At 35.6% G+C, this 10,283-nt stretch overlaps 2 protein-coding genes across 2 annotated transcripts; one reads left to right on the top strand and one right to left on the bottom strand.

The window, feature by feature from the left end:
• Positions 1-814: 814 nt before the first annotated feature.
• LOC103061530 (olfactory receptor 6Q1-like) lies at positions 815-8,507 on the top strand. Its single transcript, XM_007434973.2, has 2 exons — positions 815-1,716; positions 8,447-8,507. The coding sequence occupies exons 1-2, from the start codon at positions 815-817 to the stop codon at positions 8,505-8,507; spliced, it is 963 nt and encodes a 320-aa protein (XP_007435035.2).
• LOC103061761 (olfactory receptor 12D1-like) lies at positions 6,974-7,912 on the bottom strand. Its single transcript, XM_015889233.2, has one exon. It carries the CDS (start codon positions 7,910-7,912, stop codon positions 6,974-6,976), a length of 939 nt encoding a protein of 312 aa, XP_015744719.2.
• Positions 8,508-10,283: the final 1,776 nt, after the last annotated feature.

Here is a 10,283-nt window from a genome sequence, read left to right as displayed (position 1 = left end):
TACCTGCTAGCCTCATTTGAACACTGAAATTGATAGACACTCTCTCTCTCTTTCTCTGTTTATTAACTATTGCCAACTGATTATTATCTGGACCTAAGTGCATCACTACATATTCCTATTCTAAAAGAAGAATCAGTCCCAGAGACAGAACCATATTAGAACCACATTGCCAGATATTTTCAAAAATGAAGTAGTTATTTGTATAGGTAAATGTTTTTCTCCTAAAGAAAAAAGGAGAAATGTAATTGAACTTCTCATAATCGGTAGGAAATGATGTTACCTCATTATGATGGGGGTTCTCTGGCTTTATATTTGCATCAATATAAAGATACAAAAATATAATAAAACATTTATTATACTTATTGGTTTAACCCCTAGAGTCTGTTTAACCTCCCCAATACTTTTTTGAAAATGATGTATCTTTATCTTCTCTTCTCTTCTCTTCTCTTCTCTTCTCTTCTCTTCTCTTCTCTTCTCTTCTCTTCTCTTCTCTTCTCTTCTCTTCTCTTCTCTTCTCTTCTCTCTCCTCACCTTCCTGCCTTGCCTTGCCTTGCCTTGCCTTGCCTTGCCTTGCCTTGCCTTGCCTTGCCATGCCATGCCATGCCATGCCATGCCATTCCATTCCATTCCATTCCATTCCATTCCATTCCTTTTCTTTTTTTGTTTCTTTCTTTTCCTTCCTTCCTTCCTTCCTTCCTTCCTTCCTTCCTTCCTTCCTTCCTTCCTTCCTTCCTTCCTTCCTTCCTTCCTTCCTCCCTCCCTTTTTCATTCCTCCTTTTGTCCTAAATAGAATGTCTGATCTAAAAGCAAGAAAATGAATGCAAATAATTGGACCTTAGTCACAGAATTCATAATCCTTGGTTTTCCTAATGTCCGTGAAGTGGAACTGCTATTTTTCTTCCTCTTTCTCCTGATGTACATGCTTATGCTTGTTGAGAATATTATCATCATATTGGTGATTCAACTGGACTATCGACTTCAAACCCCCATGTATTTCTTCATTGGAAATCTCTCTTCTTTGGACATTGCTTTCACTACTGTCACTGTGCCTAAAATGTTGGCCAACATTGCCACTGACAACAGAACAATATCCATCCCTAGTTGTTTTACTCAACTCTACATCTTCTATTTTCTCGGTTCCTCTGAATGTTTCCTGCTAGCATCGATGGCTTATGACCGATATCTAGCTATTTGCAACCCGCTCCAGTATACCACTCTGATGAATAAGCGCACATGTGTTTTGCTGGCCTTCTGTTCCTGGTTTGGTGGCTTCCTGGCACCTGTGTTGCCCACGACCTTCCTTTTCCAACTTCCTTTTTGTAGATCAAATGTCATCAACCATTTCTTCTGTGATGCTCCACCTATACTGAAACTCTCCTGCAAGGACATATTTGTGGCTGAAGTTATCAATTTCATTGTGGGGTCAGTTGTGTTGCTATCCTCCTTCTCCTTCACAATTGTCACATATATCTTTATCATTAACACTATACTGCACATCCCTTCGGCTGAGGGGCAAAAAAAGGCATTTTCCACATGTGGTATGCATCTCACCATTGTCTTCATATTCTTTGGTACCACCATCTTTATGTACATCCGCACAAAGACAATCCATGCTTTTAACTTCAACAAGATAGTCTCTGTGTTCTACTCTGTTGTAACGCCTGTCCTTAACCCTATCATCTATAGCCTGAGAAATAATGATATTAAAGAAGCAATGTTGAATATGCTGTTCTACAGGAAGGGATCCATGTTCAGGTGGTAATAAAAGTAGACAATTCATGGTTTACAGACTGAAAGCAGTCCTGAAACCCAAAGTTGTGCCCCCTAGCCTCTCAAGATATTTTATCTTTTCTTAAATATATGTTACTAACTGCAGAATTAATAGCCGTAGCATCAAGTACATTAAGATTTTTAACTAACTGGGCATAAAATCCCAAGTATCAGGAATCTGGAATCATCAGCAAAGGGAGATGATAATGACTTCCAGACACATGTTGATGAAGATTCTCAGTCATCCAGGTGGAATTATCTGGAGGTTGAGTCATGGCAACTGGACTTATTTTCTTTTGTTCTGATATGTTTCACTGTTTGTCCAAGCAGCTTCTTCAGTCTAGAAAGTTGGGTAGGAAGGACCCCATAAATATCTTCCAGGATGGCTGAGTTTCTCATTAACATGATGGGCTCATTGAAGAGAGAATAGGAGATGTGATTAGTACAGTCTTTGGGATGTGGATGTCTTGCTCCTAATCCCTCATTCATCAAGCAAAAATTTTCAGACCCAGACGTGTTAGTTATTGCTTGAAGATGTGCAGGCCTGTCCCTATTGACACTTATACCTTAATTACATTACAGCAGCTGAAATACTGGAGAGCTCTGCTATGGGTCTGCATTATGCATCACATTCTTTTCTGAGACTAGAACCTGGAGTGGTGACTTGAATGTGGCTCTGCCTCTGGAATTTAAAATTGCTAACTTGGTAACACTGTTAGTTACCTATGTTAGGTACTCATGGATCCTTGCTGATTTACAGTACTTTGGGTTATCTGCACCCTATCTGATTTTGCTCAGCCTTGGCAGACCCTGGTCTGAATTGTAACAAAGTTCCTAAGCACTGATAACAAGACTAACCTAAATATGCCTCCACCAATGTTGCTACTAAACCTGATTGGGACACTGTTTTCCCATGCTTACATATTTAGTAAATATTCTTAGCCCATCTCATAGAAGAGTGTTTACTTTTCCCCAATATAATGTTTTGCCATCCTTGCCACTAGAAGGTAGATATAACAATATCCCAGCATAGGTGAAACTTTGTTCCTGTTTGTTGAAAGAGATAGAAATGGTCTCACTTATGCATTTGTGTTGCCCCTTCTACATGGAGTGGTGAATTAATAAAACTTCTGTTAATACATTTTCACCACCATCTAAGAAGCTAGTTTCCTACTCTTGGCAGACTGGTGTTTATTTCTGATTTTTCCAGAAAAGCCTCCAAATTTATTGCAGTTATTATTGCTATTGGATGCTCAACTGTATAGCAGTTTTTAATAATTGTCTATATAAAGTTGTATAAATGCCTTAATATTTATAATCAGTTTTATCATTTTTCTGGTATGTTTGCCTTTTACCATAATTCAAATAAATTCATATAGCTTAACATCAAATAATAACATCATGGTTTTCCATAAGTATGGAATAAAATAGAATAGGTTCGTTCATTCATTCATTCATTCATTCGTCAGATTTGTATACTGGCAAATTCACGCAATCTCGTGACAGTTTACAGAATCACTATGAAAGCATCCATCGTTCAACATAAGCCAGAAGCATTCATAATACAACTTAAGATAAAAGCAATAAACATCCACAAAAAAGTAAGCATAAACAAAACATACATAATAAATGAATCACATTAAAAACAATACTTACTAACAATTAAAATCTAGAATAACCTGAAACAAGCCTTAGCTAACAATATTAGTTGTTAGTAAAAAAAAGAAAAAGAAAAAGAAAAAGAAAAAGAAAAAGAAAAAGAAAAAGAAAAAGAAAAAGAGAGAGAGAGTCTTTTTTTGTTTTTGTTTTTTGCTTTTTGCTTCAGGATTTACTGTAGATCGAAGAAATAAATTGTGAGGAAAATTTGATGGTACACTTTGAAAACTTGAAAGTTGTCTGTTATTTGTTAAGCTAATGGCTTGGCTAAAACAAAATCCAGATTGTTTAGGGCCTTCTTACACACACACACACAGAGTACAATATGGACAGATACCCAACAAATCTGAAATATCATATGATACTTAAAGATAATTGGTTAACACACAAATGTACATTTGCGGGGGGGGGATATTTCTGTCATGTTATTCATGCATGACCATCCTTCTCTGAATTACTAAATAGATCTACCACTTTAGAATGCATATCTAAGGGATCACATCAGGCTTATATCACTCTATCTACTTGCAGATAGTTAATGTGAGAGGGGGAAAAAAAGCAAACACTGAAAAATGACATCAGGCATTGCCCAATTATTTTCTTTTTCCTTTTTAAGGAATTCAAACTTTTATAGAGTTTACTGATGAAATTTCAGATAAATGACATTTTACCCAAATATATGCACTTTTCATCCCACAGATGACAATGGAAGCAAGGATAACCATTGGAACATACATGTATGCAATATTTTAATATCTGCCATTGAAATAAATGGAAAATAAAATATTAACTAAATTGTGTCCCTTAGTGTTTTCTTGACTTTTTGAAAGTAACTTGAGGATTTCCATCCAAATTCAGTATATAATATCTTGAATTAATTGTCATGCAATAGTGCTCATCTAACTAAAATAGATGAACTGAAAATTCATTTCCAGGCATGTAGGAGAGTGGCATATTTAGACATGTGAAAATATACACTATTTACACATAAGCAAGTTTAATTCAAAGGGAGAAAAATACTGTTTCAGATTTGGAGTTTGAATGGTTGTATTAACAATGAAATTCAAAATATGAAGGAAATTTTATGGGGGAGTAGAAGATGGTAACCAGATGCCCCTCCCCCATCCCATATAATAATTTCTCATTGCATGTCCAAAGGGAGGTGGGGACACAGTCATCAACTTGGTGTGTTCCACAGACTAACCTCCAGTCCAGGTATTTAGAATCCTAGCCTAACCTAAATTCCTGAAGTTGGGGCAAATCTCTACATACACAGCAGATGTTTTCCACTTCTCCTTCTCCTTCTCCTTCTCCTTCTCCTTCTCCTTCTCCTTCTCCTTCTCCTTCTCCTTCTCCTTCTCCTTCTCCTTCTCCTTCTCCTTCTCCTTCTCCTTCTCCTTCTTCTTTTTGATGGGGGGAAAGGGTTTGCTAATAAGTGTTGAAAGATAATTGGTAAGGGAAGTTTTGTAGAAAGTCTCGGAATGACTGACCAAGACCACCCTCAACCAGGAAAGTTCAATGAAGGGCCTTGACCTAGTCACATTCTTACTTTTTCAGCTCATTTTAGCTCAGTGTTATTGTTGTAAGGATAATATGATGAACTATCTTCTTGCAAATATGAAATAATCAAATTAGTAAAATTAATAAATATTAGCAATCAATTTGGAGAATTCCAGATTTATGAAGAGGATGACTTCTATTTATGATATTGAACACTCGTGGATCAAGTATGGTTCCATGATTTCCTTTCATCCAAAAAGTGGAAGTTTTCTGTTAATAATCTTTTTCATTGACATTTTGATTTTCCAATTTCTTAGTGTATAGATGACTTCAAAATTGAGGTAATGATCATGTGTCACTGAGAAGCTTTATTTATTCATTCAGTTCATTCCCAGGCATGCAGGTGACAAACATATTTACCATATAGAAATAACTGTAGAAAGCTTCAATACAAAGGCAGAAAAACACTTTTCTAATTTTGATTTGCCATGGTTGTATTAAAAAGATTTTACTTCAGTTTATGAATAAAACATATTTTAAAGTGAGATACAACTCCTTCCAAATGAGTTATTTACTGATACTGCAATTTATCAAATATTTTCTCCAAAATAAGAAAGATGGAATTTATGAACTAGATGTGCTGTAAAGCCTAGTCTTCTGTCTATATGCTCTGGATTCCCAAGATAATCTAATGTTTCTGAAGTTGGGACAAATGTTGAGCTAAAGGGGGGGGGGGATTCTTTGGGGAAAAACTTGGGCTAATCAATTCTGACAGTGATTTTTATCTAAAACAAAGTTGGAGATTTCAGTCAGGGAGCTCTGACAATTTTTCAGGAGAGACTAGTTTTGACTTCTCTAGGTGCGGGCATTTTTTACTGTTCTATATACCTCTTACACATTTATACTTAGACGATTGATATTTCCTGAATAATTCTGCCTTTCTTTATTTGTTTAATGTACAAGTCAATGTATCTAGCCACAACTGCCTTTACTGCTAAACCATCTTTTTCATATACATGCCATGACTACTCCATCATGACATATGATGGAGTCGTATCCTTTATTGTATCAATGGATGACCTTTGATTCACAAAATGTACTGTATGTCTGCACAAACCACAACATTCTCAAGGATATTGGTAAGAGGTGTATTTACAACTTTCTATGTTCAAAGTGCTGTTACAATAAAAATCAGAAAACTAGCATTCATAATTTTCAAAAGCTAAGTACCCTACATTACAAAGTGTTTTCTTTCTAGACACAGATTTCTGTGTATCCTTATCTGTACCCTTTATCAGATATAAAACAATTCTTTGCCAATTATATACTCATTTCTAATTTCTGTGATAAGAAATTATTACTATATAAGAACTCTGTTGCCTAGTCTCTGGTTCTCTTTCCCCTTAAGAGCAGGAGACCAGTAACTTAGTGTAATTTGCTAACTTTAATAAAACAATTGCTGGATTCTCTCCAATTGTTGGCATAATCTTAGGTGAGTTTCTCCACCATGTCTGTTTTGTTTCAACCCTCTCCCCATTCTTTTTAAAATAACATTAAGATCAATAAAGAACTATAATGTTACCTGTTTGGATTGTTCTTGTACAAAAGCTGTAGTTTATAATGCCCGTAGAGCACTCTTATCTACAATTTATAGTACAAACAAACATGTAAAACTAAAAACCTTCTTAGTCTCATCCAACATCATAAATGAGAAGACAAGTGTTATAAAAGAGTCAAGAGTGGCGCAGTGATTAAGATAATGGATGAGGACTGGGGAGACCCATGATCCAATCCACACAGAAACACAAAAACTTTATGTTATCTTTGTGTTATCACTCTATCTCTATCAGCATAAATTATCTTTCAGGGTTATTCTGCTAGGAATAAAATGAAAGGATATCTGCGTGTGGGATACAAGGTGGTATAGAAATATAAGGAATGAAATGAAAGAAGAGAGCTCATTTGAGAATGACAGGTTTGGGGAGAGTATATGTCCCACTAGTGATAATGAATTATAATGGGCCAAGTATATTTTCAGCATTTACTTTCACCAGAAAGTATAAGTCTTTTTGGCCCAAATCTTTTTAATTGCCATTTTAACTTCCTGATTTCTCAGTGTATAAATAAGTGGGTTCAAAACGGGGGTAATTGTGCTATACAGGAGAGTTAGTATCATGTCTCGTTGAGAGGAGGCACCCAGAGCAGGAAGCATGTAGTTAAACAGCACAGGAACATAAAGTAAAGCCACCACAGTCAGGTGGGATCCGCAAGTGGAGAAGGCTTTCCACCGACCACTTTGGGACTGTATTTTGAAGAGGAGGAAAGTAATAATGTAGAGGTAGGAGAGGACTGTGATGATAAAAGGGCCAATTGCAATGCAGCTAGTCACAGTATTGAGGAGCATAAGGCTGAGTTGTGTGCTACCACAGGCCAGTTTTAACAATGGTTTGGTATCACAGACAAAGTGTTCAATGAGATTTGGTCCACAAAAGGGTAGATGAGCAGTCACTACTGCATGCATCAAGGCATGAAGAAAACCAGTTGACAGGGAAACTGCTGTCGTTAGGACGCAGACCTCTTTTCTCATGATAATGGTATAGTGCAAGGGGTTGCATATAGCAACATAGCGGTCATAGGCCATGACTCCAAGAAGAATAGCTTCACTACTGCCCAGGAAGTAGAAGAAAAACAGCTGGGCCATACAGCCATTGAATGAAATTGTTTGCAGTTCTGTCAGAAAACCAGAAAGCATCTTTGGTACTGTTGCTGAGGAATGGAAGATATCCAGGCAGGAAAGATTTCCAAGGAAAAAGTACATGGGGCTGTGAAGGTGTTGTTCATTTAAAACTACAATAACAATAGCTCCATTCCCAACTAAGGTGGCCAAATACAACATCAAAAAGATTGCAAAGAGTATGTTCTGAAGTTCCATGTCTTTGCTTAAGCCCAATAAGATGAATTGGCTCACCTTGGTTTGGTTCTTCATCACTAAAAAGGAAACAGAAAGTGACAAAAGGAGACAGAGATAACTGTTGAGTGTTAGGAAAGGCTCTGCCTGTCTCTGAAAACTAGATAGCCAGAAGAATACATCTGGCAAGACAAACATAATAAAACTTGACTAATAAGGTACAAGCCAGTAACAAAAGAGAGAGAAAAAGGAGGGGAAAAAACCCACACTTCCGACTATGGTAGAAAGAAGGAGATAAGGCATAGAAATGTGTGTATATAAGGGCCATTATTTTATTGATGTGAGAACATAAGACATCTACAATGGCAAAAGGTAAGCAGACACTGTTCATGTTTGTTAATCATAATAAACCTATCCAGTCCAGCACATAGTTATAGTATAATATTGTTTGTCACCTCTGGGAAAGATGCTTTCCTGAACACCTGGATACTTCCTTCCCTCTGAAATATACCTCTACATCTTAACTATGGAATCCCTGACTATATATCCCAGAATTGGATAAATCTTCCTTTTCTTTTTTATTCACAAAAACTACTATAAATTAATTTTCAGTGAAAAGGACCTTTCTGGGAAACTATTGTTGTTGTTGTTGAATGAATATACCTTAACTTAGTAATAAAGATACTGGAAGGAGAAACAAATTTGCACCCGAATGTCAAATTAATCCTATTTAGCCTTTTACTTTATCCGTGCACTAAGTATTCCTGTGCTGGGCAACTGGCATCTTACCTGCTTACCTGTAATGTTTGAAAAATCATTTTTGGTTAGTTTATTGCCACTGGGATGTAAGAGCAACATTTTTAACTTCAGACAATTATCCAAGTATTCAATAATGTTAGAAAGGTGAAGGGTATTTGTGCAAATATGTATTCAACTAATCAAAAATGCCACACACATGTCATGTATCACACATTAAATAATATCTTTTAATATTTACCATCTTGTCAAGAAATTATATATCTACCAAGTGTGAAATAATATACAGTTCATATAACATGCCGAAGTAGGCTAAAATAGGATTGGGTAATATATGCATTAATCCATTCTGAGTGCCCTCCTATTAAATGATCATGTTGTATGAACCTGACCAGATTTGTCCTTTTCTTTCTCTCATGGGCCTCATATGTTTTACAGATTGGGTCCTCCCACAAAACTACTTCTGTTAGGACCTTTATTAAATAACCTTATCCATTCCATAAATCCAAAAATGAGATTATAATTAATAACCAAATAAAAAAATTACTGACTAATATTTGAAACTAAAAGTACATAGATGGTATATAGGCAATCAGATAATAAGCAGTTCACAGTTTATGGGGAATGTAGCATAAATTATTTAAAGCTAGTATAGAAAGCAGTAAAATAAGGAACTCCAGTAATAATAAGTGAAAACTTCGCACATTATTCAGTTCAGAGAGAGAAAGACAAGGAGTTCAGGGAACGCTGCATTTGCTTCAATGGGAAAAAATATGAAAATGAGGGAAATATGGAAAGTGATATAGTTTTCAGCTGTAGTGGAATGCACAAAGAATAAAATGAAGACCCTTGCCACAACAAAGAACAGCAGAACTTTGAGGACTTCCTGCCACAGTAAAGGTGAAAGAAATTTGTAAATTATAGTGGGGACATCTTTGGAAAAGGTGCCACTTTGCTTGGGCATGGATGAAATACAAATCCTCTGAATAAAATGCCCACAGAATATTTCTGGTCAGGCAATTCATACCTTAAGGAAATCAACCAAGAAAGAAACATGATGATAAGTACAGTATAGCCTAACAGGCAGAAGAACAACTACATGTTTTTATATAAGATGCAAGAAATAAATCCCCACCATGGAATATATTCCCAATGATTTGTTATTTTTCATCACATACTTCATTTACCAAGCATTATTAGCTGTCATTGGGGAAAAGAAGAACTATCCAAGAAGGAGTGTGCTCCTATGGGGATAAATCTACTGAATTTAAGAATTGAAATGATTTGTTCCACCAATTACTACAGTTTATATCAATTTGTAATAGCCAAGGTTCATTTTCATGTATTTATTTATTTATTTAAGATTTTTTTTAAAAAAGAAGATAAAAGCTAATACAAATTAATGTAAAGTAAGAAAAAAAAAAAGAAAAGGAAAAAAGGAAAAAAAAGAAAGAAATCAAAGCAAAAGCTAAAAGTGCAAGAAAGAAAAGAAAAATAGAAAAGAAAGAAAAAGGTTACAAAGAAGTAGCTTCCGATCTTCTTTACAGAAATTATAAGTACAATTATAAATTTACCTCATACTCTATGGTTACAACATAACACTATTCTTTCTGTAATCTATCCTGTCTAATCCTCAAAACCCTAATCCATAAATTCATTTCTTTTTTTCTGTTTCACACAAAAAAATCTATCA

Source organism: Python bivittatus, unplaced genomic scaffold (assembly GCF_059951505.1).
Source record: "Python bivittatus isolate LINGU-HERP-01145 unplaced genomic scaffold, Pbiv_v1 ctg000470_np1212, whole genome shotgun sequence".
Taxonomy (NCBI): Eukaryota; Metazoa; Chordata; class Lepidosauria; order Squamata; family Pythonidae; genus Python; species Python bivittatus.
Note: the sequence above shows the minus strand (reverse complement) of the source record. Positions and strands in the feature narration are given on the sequence as shown.

Bases quoted from the DNA above. Each gene is read 5' to 3' on its own strand.
- LOC103061530 (XM_007434973.2), top strand. From the start codon at position 815: ATGAATGCAAATAATTGGACCTTAGTCACAGAATTCATAATCCTTGGT. The intron at 1,717-8,446 runs GTTGAATATGCT...ATTAATTTTCAG, and splicing joins AATGATATTAAAGAAGCAAT to TGAAAAGGACCTTTCTGGGA.
- LOC103061761 (XM_015889233.2), bottom strand. From the start codon at position 7,912: ATGAAGAACCAAACCAAGGTGAGCCAATTCATCTTATTGGGCTTAAGC.